The sequence below is a fragment of the Colobus angolensis genome, unplaced genomic scaffold, assembly GCF_000951035.1.
Source record: "Colobus angolensis palliatus isolate OR3802 unplaced genomic scaffold, Cang.pa_1.0 Scaffold177, whole genome shotgun sequence".
Taxonomy (NCBI): Eukaryota; Metazoa; Chordata; class Mammalia; order Primates; family Cercopithecidae; genus Colobus; species Colobus angolensis.
This window is the reverse complement of record NW_012114899.1, coordinates 1392394-1418559: the sequence shown is the minus strand read 5'-3', so window position 1 is coordinate 1418559 and position 26166 is coordinate 1392394. Positions and strand designations below refer to the sequence as shown.

General features: G+C 35.3%; 1 protein-coding gene across 3 annotated transcripts in view; it reads left to right on the top strand.

Annotated features, from left to right (window-relative positions):
• The window catches only part of A1CF (APOBEC1 complementation factor), an 83781-nt gene that overhangs the window by 20943 nt on the left and 36672 nt on the right, over nt 1-26166 (top strand). Inside the window, exons 2-5 of one of the 3 annotated variants that reach the window (XM_011938755.1) lie at nt 4302-4445; nt 14747-14891; nt 22089-22223; nt 24238-24368. In XM_011938755.1, the coding sequence (XP_011794145.1) occupies nt 14871-14891; nt 22089-22223; nt 24238-24368 (287 nt within the window). In that variant the 5' untranslated portion in view covers nt 4302-4445; nt 14747-14870. Of the gene's footprint in view, nt 1-4301; nt 4446-14746; nt 14892-22088; nt 22224-24237; nt 24369-26166 lie in introns of those variants that run through there. The other 2 variants (XM_011938753.1, XM_011938754.1) reach the window with 2 other exon arrangements.

Sequence of the window (26166 nt, the reverse complement as noted above, 5' to 3'; positions counted from 1 at the left end):
AAAGAAAGAAAGAAAGAAAGAAAGAAAGAAAGAAAGAAAGAAAGAAAGAAAGAAAGAAAGAAAGAAAGAAAGAAAGAAAGAAAGAAAGAAAAGAGGTGACCATTTTTACATAGCAGGTTTGGTGGTGAGGATACATTTGAACCAAGTGTTCCGTTGCTAATAAAAACATAGTGTCTGAGAGGACAAGGAGACACAGATCGCCAGTTAATGGAAGCTGTAAGAACTAGAGGAAGCCCTGGCTTTCAATACTTTGTGTCCTTTCCTCATCCCATTGTTAGAAGGGATATAAAGAAGAAGGGAAACGGGAGGAAATTATACAAGCAGGAGTTGACATTTCATCAGGCCCTTTCTGGAGTTCTTTTGCTGTTCCTCTACTCTGCTTCTCCCCTCCAACATGAGCTATTAGCAAACCTAGCACAATTCTTCACAGGTGTTTTCTCATTTCACCTTCACAACAATATGATGCACAGCCTGCTCATCACTCCAATTCACAAATGAGGAAATTGATGCTTAGAGACAGTGTGTGAATATATGATTCTTTCCTGTAATATTGACTGTAGCCTTCCCCTCCATCCAGTCTCCATCTTTTTTGACCCTTTCTGCTCTCAGCCATCCTCAACTAGATAACAGTGCTATGCCACAAACCTGTGGATTTTCTCCACAGAAATTATATAAGTACACTATATTTTACTTAGTCTGTATTAATATATATTAGTTGTACATATTTTGAGGGTACATGTGATATTATGATACCTCTATACAATGTATAATGATCAAATCAGGGTAATTAGAATATCACATCAAACATTTATTTTCTCTTTATGTTTGCAACATTATGAATCTTCTCTTCTAGTTATTTTAAAATATATAATGAATTATTGTTAACCGTAATTTCCCTACTATACTATCAAATACTAGAACTTCTGTCTTGCTGTACCTTGTACCCCTTAACCAATTTCTATTCATCTCCTTCTCCCCATTACCTTTCTCAGCCTCTGGTAACCACCTTTATACTTTTAACCTCCATGAGATCCACTTTTTGTATTCTAGTTATTGATCTTATTTATTATCTCTCTCACCCCCTGTAAAACTCCATGATATTTTGGGGGATGAGAGGTTTGGGTTTTTTTCTCATCTCCATCCCTATGTCTTGAAAATTCTTAGAAGACAGTAGATACTCAATAAATAATTTCAGAATTAATAGGTGATAAATACTCATGAATGCTTTTCTCTATCTTTCCAAAGTCTTAATGCCTGCCCTGTTTGTTTTAAATTCTATTGCTTCAATAAGATAGTTTGAGAACTATCCTTTCATAATTCTGATCTGAAGAACTTACAAGGTGCTAAATTAGAAGATGTATTGCAAAGCCTTTATTTCAAATTGGCCAATATTTTTAATAAAAGTTTGACTTGCTTAAAAGAAATATTTATCTGGGATTCAAGTTCACTCCTTAGAATAGGTCAACACTTTGAGAGGGGGTCGTTTTTGCAAAATAAAAATTAAAGATTAAGTGTTTCTTGTGGCAAATTTTGAATTTTATTTCCATGCCCTGATTCCCAATGATGTGACACTATAATTGAGATATTATACCGATTTTCTCAATAACTTCAGAATGAATTTATATGTGATCAAAGACCTTTCTGATTTCAAGATACCTTTAATAACCTTTACTAATTATTAACCAAAACTAAAGGCAGATTTTGCAAATACAAACTTGTCATTTCACCATGACTGTTATCTTTTTGATGGAAAAGATGAAGTTGAGCAAAGAACAAATCTACAACTTGGCCAGAAGACGGTAGACTTTGCCTTCAAAGAGCTGTAACACGTACATAAATAATCTCATCAGACCCCATCCACAGCCTCCTTGCTCTTGCAGGTTAATTAAGCATAGTGGGAGGGTTTGAGAGTATCCTCATGAAAAGACAATTTTAGTAACATCTGGGAAAAGAGCAAGGGTTAAATTTTATCTGAAAGACTAGTTTCCTTTGTAAGTCTTCAAAATGTTTTGCCTTTTGCAAAGTACAGACGCTGAAGCTGGCATGTTAACTTACTAAGTTAGCAGATTCCCCTTAAAACACGATGCCCTAAAGCCAGGCAGAGGGTAGAACTGGCAAACAGAGAGCATTAACTGTATGCTTCTTGAAACAATCAGTGAATGCTAATTGAATTGCCCTGGGTCAGCAGCAAGCAAGAACCATCAGAAAGGTGAAGGCAAGAATGTCCATGTTTATTTAAAGAGGATGGCATTGTTCTGCCCTAAAAAGAGCTAACTCTGTATAATCTCATGTTTTCCTTTGATATTCTAAATTATACTGAAAATATACTTCCCTTTTTTTTGAGACAGAGTCTCACTCTGTTGCCCAGGCTGCAGTGCAATGGCATGATCTCAGCTTACTGCAACCTTCACCTCCCAGGTTCGAGCAATTCTCATGCTTCAGCTTCCCAAGTACCTGAGATTACAGGCATGCACCACCACTCCTGGCTAATTTTTACATTTTTGATAGAGATGGGGTTTCACCATGTTGGCCAGGCTGATCTCAGACTCCTGACCTCAGGTGATCTACCTGCCTTGGCCTCCCAAAGTGCTGGGATTACAGGCATGAGCCACTGCGCCTGGCAAAAATATTACTTTCTAAATGATACTTATCTGTTAGCTTGGGGACATTTATTTAATTATACTACTTCAGTAGTAGAATACCTATTTCTATTACTAATAGTAGTACTATAGTAATACTAATCACAATGATAGTAGTAATAGTAATAACTAGTACTTACAATACTCTAATGATAGTAGCAATAGTAATATTAATAGTATTAGTAATACTACTATTAGCATTGCTATTGCTACTAATATTACTATCGCTACTGCTATTACCATATTGGTATTATTACTACTATTAGTAATACTAGCACTGTCATTACTAATAGTGCTACAATTAGCAATACTAGTGCTACTAGTAATATTAGTACTAATATTAGTGTTATTAGTAATAGTTGTACTATTAATACTAATATTAGTAGGTAGTCCTAATAATATTGTCATTGTTACTAATAGTAATATTCTATTAATATTCTGTTATTCAAATAATAGCAATTTTAGTAATGGAATACCTTAAAGCTGCATTTTTCAGAAATGATCACTTCAGCTTCACTGTTTTCTTTCACCCAATTTTTCACCCAGTTTCTTATATTTTAAATGATGTTTTCATTCTGAGTCTTTAAAGGACAATGTGAAGCAGTATATGCATATTACAGAAAATTTTCAGAAGTACCTATATTCAAATACATTCAAGTTGCATTTGATTCAGATCATTGTAAAACATATTTCCTCTGTCCTGGTTGGCAGAGCACAGTCAGCAGGGTGAAAACCCAGCATAGAACCTGCCCTGAGCCACTGATAACTGCAACCCAGTGTGGCAGGCTTCACCTCTGTGTATGCGGGAAACTCCAGGACCTCACACTCCCACAGCTTAGAACCTTGTTCTGGGGACCTGTGGATGTGAGCAACCATCACATTTGGAATGTGATTCAAATCATGTTCCCAAAATAGAAAATATAGACAATGAAATGCTGAAATTATATATTTATATCTGTATACACAAACATGAACATATGTAAACTTTCATCACTTTTTAGAATTTACAGAAGTTTCATTGTACTCTACCGAACACGTCTGTGGTATGTGATCTGGATGTTAGCAAACCCTTCCATGTCAACTCAAAAGCATCCATTGTTCTTGTTTTGTTAAAATTAATGTCACATTTTTATTACATAGAGTACTTTGCATGATGACTTCTGTGTATATGATACTGGCACATTTTGTTCTAAACGTTTATCTTTGGAGAATAAGTAGATAACTATATTAGTGGACACATAGACTAAAGATCAATCTCTGAGAATTCTGATGCCTTATCTTAGTCGTTAGAATTAGCGACAGTGCCCTCTTCCCGCATCTGTAAGGAACATCCTTCATATTATTTTAATAGATGTGAGCTGATCTGTTTTTGAGTATTTGGTGACATACTGAGATAAGTGGATTCAGAATTACTAATCTGCATTATAATTGGAGAATGGGTATTGTTCATTTTTTTGGTTTCTAAATTTCAACTAATATTGCACATTTTTAAAAGTTTTTTTTAGAGTACATTTACACGGCCTTGTTTGTATGCTACTCTTAGTTGCTCTAACTTTGATGACTCATTTACAGAGAATATTTCCTAAAGATGTCCTTCATAAAAAGGAGAAGTTTGGACTTGACAACAGTAATTTACTTAATTTATCTTAAATTTGGTTTCAGTGAGCAACCCTAATTAACCTGATTTTTTGCTGATAATCACTCTCAATGGAATCAAATCACAAATCCGGGGATGGATTGAGCGGCACCCAGAAGGAAGCAGCCCTCCGCGCACTGGTCCAGCGCACAGGATATAGCTTGGTCCAGGTAGGAACTTCTTGTGAAATCTGCTGAGACTCACCACTGAATTTGCACAGTGGTGGGAATAATAGTGGTCCTAAGATGCAAAATGGGAATGGTCAGTTACATAGCTCTTTAAAGAAATGTCCCTTTCTAAAAGAGAAGGAAATTGCAACATTTCTGTTTTGTAGATGACCCTGAATGTAACCTTCTTTCTACTCTAAGTTATCAGTTCAACCTTAACTTGCCACAGAATCAGCGTCCACAGTTATAGAGACTATCACAAAAAGGCAGCTAGAATTTGCCACCCAACGCTGTGAAGTAGAACCACATTGGTGTTTCAGGAATCAGCAGAAAATAAACTACAGCAGGAATCAGGCTTAGTTTCCAGAGAGATCACTGCACACGTAAGACTTCTAGATGTGGGATCCAAGGAATGAACGTTTTGTGTCTAGCTGCTGAAGTTTATTTTCTCAGAACACTTGCTCATCCAGTCTAGGATATGTAATACTAACTTCTCTCCATGTTCAGCATTTTGTAAAAGGAAAAAAGAAAACACTACAATCTTAAAACTGTCTATTTATAGCCACTATCTTTTAGAAATTATCTGTATATTATTATCTTTATGATATCTTCTTTTAGAGAACTAAAATGCGTTAAAAATGTAGTGTTAGATACATATATTATCTTATTAAAAGAAAAAAATGTTGCTTTTCTACAGTAGGACAAAGTATTTTAATTTCTCAGCTATTTTCTTTCACTTACATACTTTCCCAACTTAACCAAATCTAGATACTACTATGAATTCAAATGTCATGTGTGATTAGCAATAAAATATACAGTAGTGTCCTTGCATTAGATGCTCCTTTGTCAGTTGCAAATTTTACATTTATTTTATTTATTTAGTTAGTTAGTTAGTTTTGAGACAGAGTCTCGCTCTGTCACCCAGGCTGGAGTGCAGTGGCACCATCTTGGCTCACTGCAAGCTCCGCCTCCTGGGTTCACTCCATTCTCCTGCCTCAGCCTCTGGAGTAACTGGGACTACAGGCACCCGCCACCACGCCTGGCTAATTTTTGTGTGTGTGTGTGTATATATATCCATATACATGTGTGTGTATGTGTATATATATATACGTGTGTGTGTGTGTGTGTGTGTGTGTATATATATATATATATTTTTTTTTTTTATTAGAGACGGGGTTCACTGTGTTAGCCAGGATGGTCTCGATCTCCTGACCTCGTGATCCATCTGCTTTGGCCTCCCAAAGTGCTGGGATTATAGGCGTGAGCCACCGCTCCCGGCCAAAATGTACATTTATTTTTAATTAATTTTTATAAATCACAACATGCTTTGTTAGACATAATAATAAAGTTATTTTCTTCATCCTAATTAAGAGTGTTAGTCTTTTTTAAGATTTCAAAAGTTTCTATTATTTCATAGTTGACTTTTTGAAGTTTCATTTAAGTCAATGGCGATACTGACATATTAGTTTTTTTAATACTTAAAAGTCAAATTATTTTAGGCTCATTAATAAACTTTTGAAAAAAGGGTTTTCTTTCTTTTTGCAATTAACACTTTCATAAATGTTATTAAAACAAGAATGTTTTTGAATCTTTTTAAAATTTTGAACTTCTTGATATTAGAAACATTTGTGCAAAGACAGTGGAAATAGAAAGCATTTCAACCCTTTCAAACAGCAATCTGTTAATATTTATATATAAGAGTGTTCCCTTTCTGGAACTGTATTTCTAATGATCCATAATATAAGATAGAAATATGTATAAATCTGTCTAGGGTGAGATTAGCTGTAATGCATATCACAAACTTAAATGTATAAATATAAGAAAATTATTAAGTGAACTATGAATGTATAATTATTATACTCAATAAGTAGAATTTATGAAAAATAATCCTAAAACAATATAAATTGTCAATTACATTAAATTCAATTCTGGGTACTGGTTCTTCCTTTTCCCCCAGATGAAATTCAGGTTAAGTCTCATAACTTTTCTGATAACGTTCAGGTAATAAAAGATCCTTCATTAAAAAAACTGACATTTTTTCATATTGATGAAATTGATTGTTTGGAATCTAGTTTGGAATAATAGTAAAGACATAAAATCATTGAAAGTTACAGTTATTTCCCTTTCCCAAGTATGTCAGAGTGGAGGATAATTTCTTTTCTGTTTTTCTGCACTGTGTTTTCCTCTTTTAACACCAGTTTGGTAACTACAACTTCTGACTCCTGATGGAAGCAGAAGGGAGAAATAAAAGCAAAGGAAATGATGAAGGAAAGTTTTTACTGAGCTACCTTCATTGGGTTCTTGGGCCTGACAGGTATCGAAGCTTGTGAGATTCTTTGTAGGATCCTCAGACACCCAGCCATCTGCTCCGTTCTCTTTGATATTTGAAGCAGCCCTCATGGAGAGGATGGAAGATAATCATTAATTCCTACATGTGGCCAAACTCTGGTCCCCTGGAAACACACATTCCCTGGAATGTGGAAACACCTAGCAAAATCTGGAAACACCCCTGGAAACACCCAGCAAAATCTGGAAGTTGAGGTGACACAAAGCAACCACCTCTCCTTGCCAACAACAAAGCTGCAGGCCAACCCATTGTTCACAGTGAGAGATTTCAGAACTGAGTTAGACCTATCAGCTTAGTGTGTTCCCCAAACACAAAGGCAGGGAATACACATCAAGCTGTCTAAGTGGTTTCTCCTGCTTTAGGCAAAATGATAGGCGCCTCCCAATCCCTCCCACTTAGGGGGAACTAAGCCTCACAACACAACAGCAGTTGTCTCCAAATATCTTTGTGTAAATTCTAAAACTCCTTTCAAACTCTCCAATCTCTTTTCTAAGCTTAGGGTGTAGGGTGATAGTTAACAATAGAAAAATAGTTTCCTGCTACCGTCTCATCCTGCTTGGTGTTCTAGTCACTTGGTTTCGTACCTAAACCAGAGGCCAGAGTTAATGATAATTTATTACATATTTCAAAATAGCTAGAAGAGAAGATTTGAAATGTTCCCAACACAAATAAATGTTTGACGTGAAGGATATCCTATACCCTGATTTGATCCTTACCTGATTTGATCATTACATATTGTATGCATGTATTAAAATATCACACATGGACTCCTTAAATGTGTAAAATCATTATGCATCCATTTTAAAAGTCCAATTCCATCTTAAAATCTTGTTACAGATGAAATACTATTCAGTTACTAACAGTAATCATATAAAAAATTCTGAAGGGCAATTGTAACACATTACTGTTAAAGCCATGAAGAAAGCTTGCAAATAATTTTTTTGAAAAGAGACCCAAATAACAATGGAGATAATCTTACTCCATTAAAAAATTTTACTCCATTGTAAGGTCAAGTGTTATGATTTAAGGACATTTATCTGATACAGAAAATAATGATATGTATAATTTAAAATATTTTTTTATAAAAATACTCCTAAAATATATGGCCAATCTTTATTTTACTTTGATCTTATCTATTCAATAATATTCAGAAAATGTTTATAATAATGGCTTAGACCACAAGTTAATTGTAATAATAATAATAATAATAACAAAAAATATTCTAACTGCTTTGTGTATACTAACTCATCTAGTCCTTACTATACCCTGTGTGGTAGCTACTATGTTTATCCCCAATTTCCTGATGAAGAAAACAAGGCACAAACAATTTAAATAACTTGTGAGATGAAGATTCTGTTGTTATTGACCAAAATTTTGGGTTAGACTCAGAAAACTAAGAGTTGTTATAATGTTGTTATAATGTGACTTTTAAGATTGCAATTTTAGAGATCAGCATGCTAGAGCATATGAAAAACATTTTTTTGGAACCTAAACTTTGTAACATGATTCACTTTAAGTAGTATCCATTAGCAGCGTGACTGTTGAATCAGAAGTGCTTCAATAATGTATAAGCCTAATGTTCCAAAAGCTAGTTATCTACACCTAAGTCCTCTAATCAAAATGTAAATACCTATATAATTCAATCATTTTGAATGAATTGAAGAATGCCTCCTGATTTTGGCTACAGAGTATGGAAAATTATCCAAGACTTTAAATCAGAAGGCCTATAATCTAATCTAGTCCCTAGGGCATATGAGTTGTGTGATCTTGAATAAGTCCCTTAACATCTCCAGGCCATAATCTCCTGGAAGATCAGCTAGGCAATACCCAACTATTTGTCCATGATTTTTGTGATTCTAGTATCTTCTGAATCTAGTCACTGGATAGCACACTGGACTATTCAGTCAAAAGGGTAGTCTAAATATGTAGAAACACAACTTCAAACTCTTTGTAACTTAGGGAAAATCCTTTAGTCTTACTAATACTTCAGCCTTCCTACTCTGGATTATACAAAAGATTAATATGATTATCCAAAAAGAAAGAAAGGCAACATTAAGAACATCAAGTTTACTTTTTTAAAAAGTTTTTGTACAAAAATTAAGATAAAGAAACATCCTAATACAATCCAAGAAGCATACCCATAAAATGATAGCTTAGAATTTTATAAATTAGGGTTTGAAGGATTTACTTTTGCTGTATCTTTGCAGTCTCTGATATTGAATGCTGAATATTTGCAGAACAAGAATTCAAAAAACAGAGGGTGATGAATTTGTGCTCTCTTATCACTAGCAGGACAAATACAGCTATCAAAAATAGAATTTTGTGAGTTACTTAATAACGTGACCCAGGCTTTTATGTAGCAACTGATGCAATAATACCCGCTTCTAAGGGTTTGGAAATATGCTTTGTGATCTCTTTTTGAAATAATTAAATATCTTTGGATATTGATGGCTGAAGTTTTTATCAAAGTACTTTAGAGAATAAAAGAGACATAATGCAGTACCCCGCATATAGTAAGTATTCAATACATACTCTTGATGAAAATTGTGTAATGTTACTAAGTTAAACTTTAAGCTTCATAATTGTATTATGCCTTGTAAAAATATTTTTAAAGAAAGTATGCTACAATATTAACATGTGAACAGTCTTTGTCTCTGGGTAATGGAATTATGTATGGGAATTCTTTTCTTTACTTTTTTATTCTTAACTGTACTCACAAATTTCAAAAGCTAGCATATACTTCTTTGATAGCTAAAGACAAAAAAAAAATCACATTATGATGAGCCTTTCCTCAAGAATGCATTAATGATGTAATGATGTGGGTCATAAACCCCGTCTCTACTAAAAAAAAATATATATATATATATATACACACACACGTATATATATATACACACACATACAAGTATATATATATATATATACACACACACACACACACACACACACAAATTAGCCAGGCGTGGTGGCGGGTGCCTGTAGTCCCAGGGGGGACTATGGGGCCATAAAATGTACCAACGGGACCCTCTTCAATGTGATTTTGCCTGTAGTCTCTTCCAAAGTTTTTGTTGCCTGAGCACAACAAACAGTGCTGTAGGGAATATTCATTTTTAAATTGTATATAAAATAATTATCTATTTTGTATAGTTCGTTCACCTTCACATCTTGTTAAAATCAGTGACTTCATGTTGGTAAAATCTGTTCTTAGACTGGAATTTAGAAAGCAGAATTTATTTGACTTAATATACTGTAGAAGTTGGCATTATTTCTATTAGTTATTTTCTACAATTTTTACAAGGTGTATGCAACATGAATGCCAGAATGTTGTGTTTTGCAAAACTTCCTAAAGTATGAAGAGTAATAAAAATTGTGATATAAAGACTAAATGAGTTGTGGAAATTTTGTAGAAATGTAGAATTAGAAACAAAGACAGGAAAAGCTAGGATATGAACATAATATTCAAATATTAATTTAACTTTATCATCATACAGCCTAGTGTTTCTCAAAATATATCAGGATGATATTAGGTAGTTTATAGGTCAATATTTCTTATTTTAATAATTATGCATTTATTTTAATGTACATTAGAAAAAGCATAATTAGCACACATGAAAGTTTCTCCTTAGAACTAGAAAAATACATTCTCATAGGTGAGCATATTCAGAAACATATACACTTCCACCCAATGTGGTGTCTGTTGACATCAAGTTTAATTCTATTGCAACTAAACCTAAATGTATATTTAATAAAAATCACCTTCAAGTAGTCTGAATATTTTTTAAAATAGACTCATTATATCTAATATATATAAAATTTAAAAAGGGGCGTGTATTAGCTTTGTTTACCCAGTTATCCTATTGGTAATCTATTTTCTAAAAATCATTACAGCACAGTTTTTATGAGGTATAATAGTCCCCTTGCTTTTGTAAACCAGTGATCATCCTAAATAAACATCAAGATTTTTTGTTTGGTTTTGTTCTTCTCTTTTGCTTCCTTAGTCCCTATTATTGAGAAAAATGTATTAGTGCCGGGTCTTGGGATTATAGAATATAAAAATGCAGTGCCTGACCTAAAGTTCATATAAAGTGGGTGAAATGAAAAAGAACGCATCCAAAATTGACAACAACAACATAAGGCAGCCTCAAATGAGCAATACAGCTGTGAGTACCAAAAAGATCAGCATTTTCTGTATAGAGCCTTAAAAGTGACAATGCTCTTTGACCTGAGGAATGAGGACAAATATTTAGGCATAACGATGTTCATCATATTGAAATATTTATAATTTTTTAGAAATTTAAACTTAAACATATCCTAAATATCCAATATAATATTAATGGTCAAATAAACTGTGATCATTCTTATATTTTCAAATTATATAGTAATATAAAATTATGATTTCAAATAATTTTCAAAGACATGGAGAAGTATTCAGATTTTAACATTTAGTTAAAAATTTGAAGGCTACATATAAATTTGTGAAGAATAGTTTAAGAAATTATTCACATATAATAAAGAACATTGTAAAATAACGAAGTATAATCTCTTAGTTTTTCTTGCCTGATGCTCTTCTTCATTTTCTAAATTTTCTATAATAAATGCAGATCATTTTTATTACAAGCAAAAAAATCTCATAAGGCAGAAAAGATTTCTAAGGGTCATTCGGTCAGGAGTAAAAAAAAAAGAAAAAATCATGGAAAAAAACTTCATGATTAAATTTGGGTGATAAGTCCCTAGGTTCACTAGACTATTCTTTCTAATTCTACATATACATGAAATTTGTTTAATATTGATATAGTCCAATCCTTTTGTTTTGCAGCTAGAAAATAAGCCCCAGAGGTACACAATTAGAAATCAGGGGTCAACACACTATGCTCCATGAACCAAATGTGGCTACAGCTTGTTTACGTAGTAATTGCAGGCTATGAATTTTGTTTTTTTACATTTTAAGGATTTTTTTTTTAAAAGCCTAAAATATCAACTATTTGGCCTTTTACAAAAAAAAAAAAAAAAATTCTGACTCCAACCTGATTCCTTAACCTAGTGCTCTATATTAGAAGCGAGTCTAGGTTTTAAAGAAAATTCTTTTATTTAGTATTTAATCTTCTGTAAAAGAAGTAGGTGTATCCCTTCTTGTGCTGCCTATTCACACCAACTCAAGCACTGGGCCCTCACTTATTCATTTATTAATTCATTTGTTGATTCCACCACAAAGAGAGACACGTTTCTACCTTTATGAAGATTAGTCTCATAGAAAATAAACAGATAAAGAAACAAGCAAAGTAATTACAGATCATGGTAAGTGCCAAGAATGTGATAAACCAGGTTGTATAAAACAAAAAGCCAGGTGACCTTCTTTAGGAAAAATGACAGTGGAGGCTAAGATTTATAAGATGAGAGCAAATGTACTTTACAAGGAGCCAAGTATCCCTGGAAGATGGAACACACAGGCAGTACTCCTTAAAGAAAATATTTATAAAATACAGAACACTTTTGGGTAGTGAAGACATTAATGTGTCTTAATTTCAAAGATCTAGTGAGATTACAGCAGATAGGTAGGTGGCTTTCATCTTTCCCTTCCTCTATTAATCAGCCATGGACCTGGTGTCCTGGGAACAATCTCCTCAAGCTAGGAGCAAAGTATAGTATTCAATTCCCACCCCTCACACTTTCCTTTCTATGTATACTCTCTTGTATGGAATTTCAATGAAATCACTTGTTTTGATTCTAATTTGTTCAATTCTTCAGCAAATACAAGCCATCAGGTACAAAGGATGGTGCTAGATCAAGTCTAATTAGAATGCCGTTCCTCTTCTAAGAGTGCCCCAAATTAAGTTAACTCTCCATCTTTCCGGTTTGAGATAATGTATTTAGGTAATTTTAATTGAATGTTTCTCAAATGACATTTTTCCCTATAAATAATACAATAAAAATAACCTGAGGGCCTCGGGTTTACTAATTGGCTTCATCTAGACTGGCTCCAAGAGGAGCAGATGGAAAAACACTGTGGCATTGACATTCTTTTTCAACCACTGCACAAAAAATCCTAGGAACAGAAATAGGAATTTGACTTCATGGCAAAATATAGCTCCTGGGTCCTACTTTTTCCTCTATTGCCTGTTCTCGCCACCTGCTCACATCCCTGCTATCCAAGGACTTAGGTCATTCACCAAGTGCATGGATACCAACTCTTTAAATAGGTAGCAATAAGCATCAGAACAGGATGGGACCAGTAGATCATCACAGGGTCATGCTTCCCTAAGCCTATCACCCCAGCCACCCAGAGGCCAACTTTATTTTAAAGCTCAGAAGCAATCTTTCTTCTACTAGCCAGAGATGCCATAGCATGGTGCAAAAGACTCCAAATGAAGGAGCAGTTCTGCGAATCCCTTTGTGGAGGGGGGTGTGTGCCCAACATTTGTGGGAACTTCATTACCCCAAGGAACACAGATATGTTCCAGAAGCTATTATTTCCAAATAGCAATGAATTTCTCCTCAAATAGCCTCATAGGGTGTTGGCTATATATGAAGTCTTTGATATAAGATTCAAAATCTTCATAAACTACACAAGGTAGTGTTTTCCCTTAAGCTAGAAGCACAGAGTTTTTCTATTTTATCAGCTTAAAAATTGGTGTGAACCTCATGACCCAAACACGCAGAAGCATGACCAGGTCTTGTGAACTTTGGACTGTGTGTGCTGACAAATTCACAATTTTTTAAAAGTGCTATTCATTTGTTAGTACTGATTGGCAAATAAAATTAAGTGACTCTTCAACGTCAGAACCTGAAAGCTTACCATTATGAGATGCAGAGACAGCTTTCAAACAAGCTAGGCAAAGAAGAAATTACTGAGATCACAGTTCCTTGCAGTCATGAATTTGTATAGGATTTCAGCAGCTGCGATTTTTTATAACATTGTTAAAGAGGTGCTGAGCAGGGAACCAAGATGACATTAAATGGTACATTGTCCACATCATTAAATAACATCCAATCCCATATAGAGAGAATTATTCCACTTTCAGTTCTCTTTCAGGCTTTCAGGTGAGGAAAGTTAGTTGTTGGAGGTATGATTTAAACACCTCTCCAGGCCCTGCTAACCTTTTTAAGTCCCAAGAGCAGGACTAGAGTGCAGAGCTTTTAGTAGACAACAGTGTCTAGGTAGAAGTTGATCATGATTTCCCTTGTTTGCAATTGTTTTTATAATTACCGTCCATTTGTGGGAAATGATACTGATATTCCACTTATAAGAACAATATATATTTTCTTTTTGGTATAAGTTTATTTAAGTAACAAAGTGAATCCACGCATAAAGTCATTAGGTAATTAACAGAATAGGTGGCAATTGGACATGGAATTGGAGATACACTGATTTTTAAAATTACAACAACATCCTCTTAAGTCTCCAGTTGACTAACTCACAAAATATCCTATGAACATTTTCCTCCATTAAACACGATATCAAAGTCAGCCTTCCTTTCTCAAGCACCCTCACACTCCCACAGGACTACTGCAATCACCTAGTCAACCCTCCTACTCCTTCATAAATGAAATAATTAAAGTCAGAAAAGATTTAGTGCCTTGCCGAGTCCCTCAGCTTGTCAGAAATTAAAATTCACAAGGGTGTTGTAAGGAGAAGAGTGATTGTATAAAATTCCTTACATACCTCAAACCCAGTGCATTAGATGGGATTATGTTTGGCATATGTTGAACTAGGAAAAGACAGAAGAGCAATTAACCAAACCAAATGTTCTTTATTATGTCTTTATCTGCACATGGGAAGTTTCGCATAACTTAATCAGATCTAGCGGCAATAATAATAGTTAATTCCGAAAGGCAAATTGTATCTGTAAGTAAACAAATTGTTATTGGGCCTGTTGAATAAATTACACATTCTGTAAGGATAAAAGCCCCAAACGGATTAAGGAATGACTAAAGTTGTCATCTAATTACTTCTTGGAAGGAATTTAGAGGTTCCTATAGATGGAAGCAGTGTGTCTGGGCACATGCCCAGAGCCAGAAGTGAGCATGAGCACAGCAATTCCTGACCTCAAAAAAAAGGAAATAATGCTTTGCAGCCTATCGTCATGCAAACTTTGCTGGAAAAGGTAAGCAGAGGGTCTTAGAAGTGACTTGGTATTTTACAGATTCTCTTTTATAGAAAAACACACACACATATGCTTTTTGTTTTCTAATTTTGAAAAACACTCAAAAAATTTTCTGTTTTGTAATTTTGAAAGAAAAAATGTTTTGTTTTCTAATTTTGTTAATAATTTTCTAATATTGAATTTTCAAATTCAATATTCTTATGAATAACCAAAATCTTACATTATAAGAAGTTTTGCAAAACACAACATTTTAAAAAGCCTATTCGCTTTTGAATGCTTCAAATGTTGATACTGAATAATCCTTAAACACAAAGGGAAATTATTAAAATATGTTATTAAATTCATCAATTTGATAACATAAATTGCTTCTGCTTCCATAAGATAGTTAACAACTTCAAGTGAAATTAGGATTAATTTCCTTGGAAATAGACTTTTAATAGTTAACCTTCCAAAGTGAAACAGGAAGGTGACTCATAATTTACTAATAGTTGTTTCCTCAGAAGAACCATATCATACATTTTTTAAAGATAAAATGTCAGGGCTTTGTAAAAAGTGAAACCAATAAGTGAATTTTCAAGAGCCAAGAGCCATATGCATCTTTCTTCATGATTTTTGCCATAGATACATGCCACCAATATTATTTATTTAGAGTTCATTCAATCAACTCACTATTTTTAGTCACTTATTTTAAAAGTACACTTTTTCTCGCTTATGTAAGAAACCCACAGGTTTTGTGTGCTAATTATGCTTTTTCTAATGTACATTAATATAAATGCATAATTATTAAAATAAGAAATATTGACCTATATATAAAAACACTAGGCTGTATGATGATAAAGTTAAATTAATATTTGAATATTATGTTCATATCCTAGCTTTTCCTGTCTTTGTTTCTAATTCTACATCTCTACAAAATTTCCACAACTCATTTAGTCTTTATATCACAATTTTTATTACTCTTCATACTTTAGGAACATTATATCTGGCATTCATGTTGCATACACCTTGTAAAAATTGTAGAAAATAACTAATAGAAATAATGCCAACTTCTACAGTATATTAAGCCAAATAAATTCTGCTTTCTAAATTCCAGTCTAAGAACAGATTTTACCAACATGAAGTCACTGATTTTAACAAGATGTGAAGGTGAACGAACTATACAAAATAGATAATCATTTTATATACAATTTAAAAATGAATATTCCCTACAGCACTGTTTGTTGTGCTCAGGCAACAAAAACTTTGGAAGAGACTAAAGGCAAAATCACATTGAAGAGGGTCCTGTTGGTACATTTTACTGCCCCACAGACTTTCCTTAAACTATCTGTCACATGATGAAGGATCTAGTATATAGGTGGAATACAATAGAAATAATGTCTAATAAATACTTTTATTCAATTTCACAAATCAATAACTAGGAAAATACAGTATAGACTCATGAAACACAAGTGACATAGTCAAGAGAGATGTCCTCCATGCCTTGTTGTCAACTTTAAGAACTATACACAGGAGTTTGGTCACAGAACCACTGTTCTGGGCATGGTCCTGGTGACTGGCAAGCTGGTAAAGACTTGAAGTGCTACTAAGCAAGCACAGATTGGCCAGGACCCAAGGGAACAGGAGCAGGAATAAATACAAACCTGGTCAATTGGAAAATGCACAGGAAAACATCTGAAACAAGTTTAGTTATGAAAAATACACAGTTTCTTCCTTCTTACGGAGGGGGGAAAAAGAAACAAAGAACCAAAGAGAACCACAAAGATGATTACAAACTTGAAATATGAACTTTCCAAAGAGCCATTAAAAAAACTGAAATTACTACTCAGGAAAAAACAGCCTCAATGAGGGTTCATTAATTAATGTCCTTCCAGTTATGAATGAGCTTGTTTATGGGAAACAGTAACCATCTGGTGTCCATGATTGGTGAAGTTCAGCAGGAAAATAAATGTAACACACAACATGAGGATTTAAGAGGATGGTAAGCCTGAGAAAAATAATCATCACAATTTTTGAATACTATATAGGCCATAAAGTTCACCAAATTGAGAACTGCAAGGAAGTCTGGAAAAATCAACGATAGAACCTTTATTCTAGTGTTTTCTACAATAAATTAAACCAGTGTGATATTAGACAAGTTATGTATCTCTGGCCTTAGTTTCCTCATCTATAAAATTAGTATATTGTGTCAATGTAAAAATGAAAGAGAGATAATGTAATTACAAGTGTCTTCATATTTTGTCTCTGCTGTTCACTGCTTGTACGAATTTGGCCAAATTTTATGCCTTGGATTCCTTGCCTATAAAATGAAAATAATAGTAGTAGCATCCTCATAGATTTGTTGAGAAGATTAAATGAATGTAAAACACTCAGCAAAATACCTAATTCAATTGGAGATAGTTGTTTTTGCTGCCATTACTATCATGTGCAAGTAACAGAAGCTAACTCTAACTGGCTAAGTAGAAAAGAGTTTATTAAAAGGATACTGGTTCACAGAAACTTTAGATGTGGAGAATTCGAGTCAAGGGTAAGCTTTTAAGAACAAAACCCAGGCCGGGCGCGGTGGCTCAAGCCTGTAATCCTAGCACTTTGGGAGGCCGAGACGGGCGGATCACGAGGTCAGGAGATCGAGACCATCCTGGCTAACACGGTGAAACCCTGTCTCTACTAAAAATACAAAAAACTAGCCGGGCGAGGTGGCGGGCGCCTGTAGTCCCAGCTACTCCGGAGGCTGAGGCAGGAGAATGGCGTGAACCCGGGAGGCGGAGCTTGCAGTGAGCTGAGATCTGGCCACTGCACTCCAGCCTGGGCGACAGAGCGAGACTCCGTCTCAAAAAAAAAAAGAACAAAACCCAAAACCACATCACATATTTGTCATGATAAGAAAATGTTATCTACCATCACAGAATGCTCAAAATTAAAGTTTGCACCATTTGTGACTTTTGCATCAGAACTCAATTTTAGTAAAGGAAACCATGATTGTCCATGGTTTAGTAAAGGAAACCATGGTTTTCCAATAACCATGATGACCCCAGCTGCAAGGAAGGCTGGAAAAATCAAGTGTCTGTCATTTTTAAGTTCTATAGGAGAAGGCAATTTTTGCCCAGATTCCCCAGGTATATAACAAGTTCAAATGCTCAGTGGCCAAAATTAACTCAGTTCATTCAACCTCCATGGTAAGACTTATGGCTTAGAATGATTTATTGAGGAAGGTTTTGTGGGTTTTATCCAAGGTCAAGAAGATGGTAGACATAATCTCTTGAAGACTCAATGGCTCCATCATGAAGGACTTGAAATATCTGTGATAGGAGGAAATTTCCAAGTAATTTTGACATATAAACTGAGTAATTGGGTAGGCTCAGCATCCAATATTTAAATTAAAGCCACTAGATTTATAGTTAGAAATTGTGTCCTCAATTGTTAATTTACATAGGTGAAGACTTTCCACCTATTTGTATATGACTCTAGAGAGACAATGGTTTCTAAGTGTTTGATTGGAAAAATAAAAGTTTCCAGAGTTTAATAAACATTCTCTCATGAAAGACAAAAATCTATATTCTTTTAGTCTGAACTATTAATACATTTGTGCTGCTGGGGAGAATGCTTCCCTTGAGGAAGACATCAGCTAGGAGGAAAAAGACCAGTTATAACCGGGCTTTATCTATTTTGAACTCCTCAACTGAGAAAATAGTGCCTGACATATTAGCAACCCAGAACCCAACCGTCCTTTCTGAGTAATGGACAGCTATTCTAACCCCATGACTAATGCCCAGTGCCTGTCTTAAATTGATCTGAACTTCCATTACTGGTACATTCCAAGACCAGTGGGTGGCTCACAGAGCAAATCTCCCCCACTGAGTGAACTGCAGGGCATTCCTGAACTGGTCAGACTCTTTACAGTCTCAAAAAATATTCTTTAGACTTTTTTCATGTGTTTATAAAAAACAAAGACAATTAATATGCTTTCTTGCCCAATTATTTCAGATTGTAAGGAGATAAATCCTGCTATACACATCTTATGCATAAATAGTTGGCATTTTCAGCAAATATAGCAATCAAGCAAGTTGAAGATACATTTTAAAAGGTCAATCTGATGGTTGCCTATTTATTTTCAAACTACCAAAGCTTTTCAAAGCAGAATTTCTGGAATTACCACTTTACTATTATGGAATGAAAGTTTGGTTTCCTCATCTTGAAGGGTAAAAATACCACCGAATGTATAGTAAATTTATTTCAATAATCTGTTGAATGTTATAGACATCAAAGATATACAAAAATGGGCTCAGGAATCATTGTCACCCAAATGGAGAGAGTTTGTCCAGGGAGGAGGATGGTAATTTGGCAATTCAGGTTGAGTATCTTTTATCCAAAATGCTTAGGACCAGAAGTATTTTGGATTTCAGATTTTTTTTAATTTTAGAATTTTTGCATATGCATAATAAAGATATCTTGGGGATGGGACCTAAAGTATAAACACAAAATTCATTTATGTTTCATATACACCTTACACACATAGCTTGAAGGTGATTTTATATAATGCTTTTAATAATTTTGTGTACCCCTCACATGAGGCCAGGTGTGGAATTTTCTACTTGTGGCATGATGTTGACACTGAAAAATTTTGAATTTGGGATTTTGGAGTTAGAAATATGAGATACATTTTTCCAAATATTTTATGTAATAAAATGATTGCAAATTAAAATGATTTTAAATTGTAGTAGGGAATTTACTATTTAATGGCATGATATTATTTTTTCATAAATAAGGAGTTTTGTTTGTTTGTTTGTTTGTTTTGAGACAGAGTCTCGCCCTGTCGCCCAGGCTGGAGTGCAGTGGCGTGATCTCGGCTCACTGCAAGCTCTACCTCCCAGGTTCAGACCATTCTCCCGCCTCAGTCTCCTGAGTAGCTGGGACCACAGGCGCCCGCCATCATGCCTGGCTAATTTTGTGTATTTTTAGTAGAGACGGCGTTTTACCGTGTTAGCCAGGATGGTCTCGATCTCCTGACCTAGTGATCCGCCCGCCTCGGCCTCCCAACGTGCTGGGATTACAGGCGTGAGTCACTGTGCCCAGCCCTTTCTTTCTTTTTTTTGAGACAGAGTCTTGCTCTGTCACACAGGCTGGAGTGCAGGGACACCATCTCAGCTCACTGCAACGTCTACTTCCCGGGTTCAAGTGATTCTCATGCCTCAGCCTCTCAAGTAGCTGGGATTACAGGCATGTGCCACCATGTCCAGCTAATTTTTGTATTTTTAGTAGAGACAGGGTTTCACCATGTTGGCCAGGATGGTCTCAAACTCCTAGGCTCAAGCCATCCACCCAGCTCGGCCTCCCAAAGTGCTGGGATTACAGGCGTGAGCCACCGCGCCACGCCAATAGGGAATATTTTAATGTATGTATCTGTTGTAAGTGGCTTCCATACATCGAAGGAGCAAAACGGAGAAATTAAGCTGATGAACTTTGATGCCTGACTGCCTGGGTTCAAATTCTGGCTTCTCCACTTCCCAACCATGTGACTTTGGCAAATTACTTAATTTATCTGGGCTTTGGTACCTTATGTAAATGGGATAATAACAGTCCTTAACTCATGACATGAAGTAATGATAGAGCAGTATCTGACATATAGTAAGTGTTATATAGGTATTTGTTTGAAAATAAGTAAATAAATGTGTCTGAAAATATCAACTGCACATATTTAAGGTAATTATTGGTTGAGATATAAACCACCAAATTACCAAGGTTTGGGGTTTTTTCTATAAGCATAAAGACTTCCATTTCTCAGGTTTCTCTGTGATATCAAAGTTTTACTACTGGACAAGAATATTAGGGTAAGAAAAAAATACAAGAACTCTCTAGGCAAAAATTTAAATATTCAGTTAGATTAAAAACATACTCGTTTGTTTGTTTGTTTGTTTTGAGACGGAGTCTCGCTCTGTGGCCCAGGCTGGAGTGCAGTGGCCAGATCTCAGCTCACTGCAAGCTCCGCCTCCCGGGTTTACGCCATTCTCCTGCCTCAGCCTCCCGAGTAGCTGGGACTACAGGCGCCCGCCACCTCGCCTGACGGGGTTTCACCGTGTTAGCCAGGATGGTCTCGATCTCCTGACCTCGTGATCCGCCCGTCTCGGCCTCCCAAAGTGCTGGAATTACGGGCTTGAGCCACCGCGCCCGGCCAAAATCATACTAAGTTGTTTAAAACAACAACAAAAAAAAGGAATCCAGGTAAAGTAGAAGACTCATATGACATTTTTTAAATTACTATTTTTAAAAACGTTGTAGGAATTATTATAAATAAAAAACTGATCATGACCACAGACACCACAGACATCAAGTAAATAATGTGATCCAAAGAACCTTTGTGCTAACACAAAATAATTGAGACTCAAATTGGTGTATATGAAGATTTAACAGGGACACCACAAGCTGCTTTACTTCAATTTTAAACAACAAACAACTGTCATACAAAACAGTGTCTTTAAACAACATATGTCTTTTAAAAATCTACATAGAAAAATATTTGAAAAGGCCTACGAAATGTTAAACAGTAACTACTTCTAAGGATGAGTAGAGTGATACATTGGAGAATTTTTCTTTTTACTTTACATGTCATCATGTTTTTTCCACAACATGTATTATTTTATAGCATAAAACTTCTTAAAATATTAGTTGTAGAAGTTAGTAATGAACTCCTGGGCTCAAGGCATCCTTCTGCCTCAGCCAGAGTAAGTTCTAGTGTTCTATAGCACTGCAGGATGACTACAGTTAACAATAATATATTCTCAATACGTAGTTGTAAATAGCTAGAAGAAGGCTATTCCTTGCGTTCCCAACACAAAGAAATGATAAATGTTTGAGAGGATGGATATACTAATTACCCTGATCTGTTCACTCTTTAATGTGGTAAAAAGATAGATCTCTTAAGTATTCTTACTTAATGAAATTAAAAGAGAAAAAAAAACATATTTGCCTAGCAGTTTACAAGTTTTCACAATGTTTATCTCAAGCAAGCTGCTGAAGCACAGAGTGTGGTATTATAATCCACATAAAAAACTTTAATGTTTCTCCTTGAACCAGTCCACTATTATTATTTGTCAATAATAAATACAATCCTTATTGTGAAATGATTTTGAAAAATACTCAAGGAAACTGAATTAAAGACTTGATCATTTTCTTCTCTCCTTCACATCTGCCCGGGATTTGCAGGAAAATGGACAAAGAAAATATGGTGGCCCTCCACCTGGCTGGGATGCTGCACCCCCTGAAAGAGGCTGTGAAATTTTTATTGGAAAACTTCCCCGAGACCTTTTTGAGGATGAGCTTATACCATTATGTGAAAAAGTAAGTCCAAGTTTAACATTAATTTTTCTTATCTTTCAAGGGAAAAATACTATTCTCTTCACTTTGCTTTCATTCTCAGCCTTCTTGGTCAATGATTGTTTCCATTCAAATTACCATTCATCAATTATGGACAAAGTTTCTAGTGATTGTCCCTTTATAATCACTGCCTTGACCTAGCTCTTGTCCTGTTACTGACAACTTGAATTGCTACAATTTCTAATGACTTTCAAATCTATATCTTGTTCCCCAATCTTTCCACTGTCATGCCATCTAACTACAAACTATCCATCTACAATAATCCTACAACAACCTGTCTAAAATTAGATATTGCTCCAACTTGACATTTTAATATGATTTTATAAAGTACATTTTCATTTTAAAAGAATGTATACGTTTGACATGGCTCAACGTGTACCTATAATCCAGAATGAAATCTTCTCCAGGTCTGAATTTTTCATCTACCTAAATGCATCAAGAAGATTAAGAATATAGCTTTTCAATTAAAGGAAGAATACAAAATTCAATTTCATTTTTAATAATTTACCGAGCAGTTTTTAGCAACAAGCACATTCCTGAAAAATTTAGTAAATATGATAATTTAACTCTCTGCCTAAATGCCAAAATTGAATTTTGTGTGTGTGTATGTTAACAGCCTCAGATTCAGAACTGCACCTAATTTTACACATACAATCCCTCTTGGCACAAGGACATATGATGAGGACTTAATTCTGTAAGAATCTTACACATTGAATCTGAAAATGAGCATCAAGAAACACCTGAAACGTAGAGATGAAACGTGCCCAAACTCTTTCCTAATGAGCCCAGAAGAAATAGGTGTGCATTACTGAATACATGGGGGTGTGGTAGGGTAAAGCTGAGCTGAGAAGTGACCAACCACAAAGGTAATGGCATGTGCTTAATGGCACTTCTCTCCAGACATGCCCCATCATATTTACTTGGGCAACCCTTCCTACAGCAGCCAGCAATAGTAAATTGCTCAGTCTAGTCTAGACTGCTGCGGGACAGTTGTGGGGGTAGAAGGGAGTATTACGTGGGCAAGTAGAGTCACTATAGCCAGGGGAATAGGGTGCTCTCCTGCTCTGGAGGCCGTGGCCCTGAGTTAGTAGCATTTAGGCTAGCATTTCTATTCAGCCAGCAGACTGAGAAAATGACAAGCCTCCCGGATCATACCCTGAAACATACCTGTGTTCATTTTGATGTCATGGCTGAGGAAAATGACAGCTAATAAGTTAGTCTGGCAAATGAGCATTCTTGTATTTTGTTTTAAAGATCATTGATAGAATAGGACCAACTGGAAATAAAACTTTGGAGATTTCAGAGGACAATTAGAGGGAATGGACATATACATCGAAAAAGTGCTTTTTTTTTTTTTTTTTTTTTTTTGAGACAGTGTCTTGCTCTGTTTTCCAGGCTGGAGTGTAGTGGCACAATTATGGCTCATTACAGCCTCGATCACCTGGGCTCAAGCAATTCTCCCACCTCTGCCTTCCAAGTAGCTGGGACTACAAGCACGTGCCACCATGCTCAGCTAATTTTTGTATTTTTTGTAGACTCAGGGTGTCACCATCTTGCCCAAACTGGTTTCAAATTCCCAGGGTCAAGCAATCCACCTCCCCTGGCCTCCCAAAATGCTGGAATTACAGGTGTAAGAAACTATACTTATGATAAAATGTGTTTTCATGTCTCTAAGATGTTCCAGATAATTATGTGATGAAAGGTAATTTGCTCTACTAAAAACACATTCTGTTAACTCAGGCTGAAATGTCACTTGGACACATTTTATTTAACTTAAGTTCTCTCACGAATCAGATAACTGATCTGAACCCACATGAAAATATGCAAACCATTCCACATGGGATGCAAATGCCAAATAGTACTGGCAGGAGGCAAACTTCAGAAAACATTGTGTGTGTGTGTGTGTGTGTGTATCAGCACATGCACACATACATTCAGAAGTACAAACATATAAATTTTTCATTTCTATTACTTGCAGATCGGTAAAATTTATGAAATGAGAATGATGATGGATTTTAATGGCAACAATAGAGGATATGCATTTGTAACATTCTCAAATAAACTGGAAGCCAAGAATGCAATCAAGCAACTTAATAATTATGAAATTAGGTAAGCTCTACCTCTTCTAGATTAAAAGTGAAACAGACAATGCACCTGCATCTGTTTTTCTATCAAGTTTATCTAATATGGTATATGCCAAAAAAAAAAGCCAAGCCAGAAATGACACAGATGAATAATTTTCCTTGGCAAAAATAAATTTGATTAAATATTTATTTAATATCAATACTATATGAAGTACCAAACTAAGTTCTATGAGTGTTCAAAGAAACAAAACTTAATAATTTGCCTGTTTCATAAATATATTTTGGGCAGTGTTCAAAATATTGGGAATATATCAAGTATAATTTCCTACTCACACAGCAAATATATAAGATCACTCAAAATAGTATGAAAAAAATCAAACAGGGATGGGATAAAGTTGTGTGAGAAGGTGGCTACTCTAATTTTGTGTATTTAAGAAAATACTCTCTGGCAGAGTGAAACTTAATCTGAGATTTGAATGAAAAGAGCCAGTCATGACAGTCAGACCTTGGGAAGGTTATTTCAGGAAAGGAGAGAACATCAAATGTAAAGTTCCCAAAGTGAAAACAAGCATGATATGTTTGAGGGGCAGAAAGCAAGCCCATGTGGCCAGAGAGGGTAGAGAGGAGAACTGAAAGCAATACAGCTGGAGAGCTGTGTACTCAGTGGGGAAGTATAGATGAAGTACAGAAGTCTCTGCGGTAAAGAATTTGAATTTTCTTCTAATAGAAGGGAGGAAAGAGTTTTGATTACATTTACAGTTTTTTAAACATTCCTCTGCTGTTTGGTTGAGAATGTACTATGGCAAGTGAGGTTTGAAAGAGGACACCAGTTAGAAGGCTGCTGCGGTTGTCCAGATCTGGACAAGAGACGGTGGTAGTTGGATGAGGGGATCAGTGGTGGACAAGATTAGAAAGGGTGATATCTGGAATATATTTTAGATTGAGTACACAAAACTGGCTAGATGTTGGATTTAGACTGTGAGAGAATTCAGAATTTTGGGAGGAAACCTAGGATTTTGGTCCAAATATCTGTGAACTTGTTAGTGCCATTGCAATGGAAAAGACTGGAAGGATAGCACAAGAAGGACTCTTTGGGGCACTTTACATTTGAGATGCACATTGAACATCCCAGGGGAGGTGCTGAGAAGGTGACTGTCTGCATTGTAGTGGAGTCAGGAGACAGGTCACAGTTGGAATATAAATTTGGGGGTCAGCTAAATATAGATAGCAATTAAGACCATGGGACTAGGGGAGAGTCCCATGTAATTGACTTTGTGCAACCAATAACCAGTTTTGATAAACTGGAAATAAAACTGATATCATGCAATTGTCTGATTTCTGAAACCTTCACTTGGAGAGAGAACTGTCATAAATTATTTCTTAAATGAAGCCCTGAGCCATGTGAGAGGAAGATTAGTGCAGCAGTTAAAGATCAATAGTTTTGGAGTCAGCCATGCTTCCTTTGAGTGCCACCAAGTAACTTCACCATTCTAAGCCTCAATTTCCTCATCTATAAAATGGGGATACTATCTATTTCATAGGTTTATTGCAGTGATACTACAACAACTTTACAGTGCTTAACCCAGTGTTTGGAACACAGTAATAGGTTGACGAATGATTTTTAAAAATTATATTTTAGCACAGTTCATCAATTCTAGATGCAGTTTTTTTTACATCTAATCCCTTTCTGAAACAGAACTACACATTAAAATGGGTAGATCTTAAATCTGATGAATGCAGAAAGAGCAGATTTACCACAATTATTTTTCTCTCACTTTCTATAGGATGAAAAGAAGTCATACATTATCCTCACAGTCTGTAAA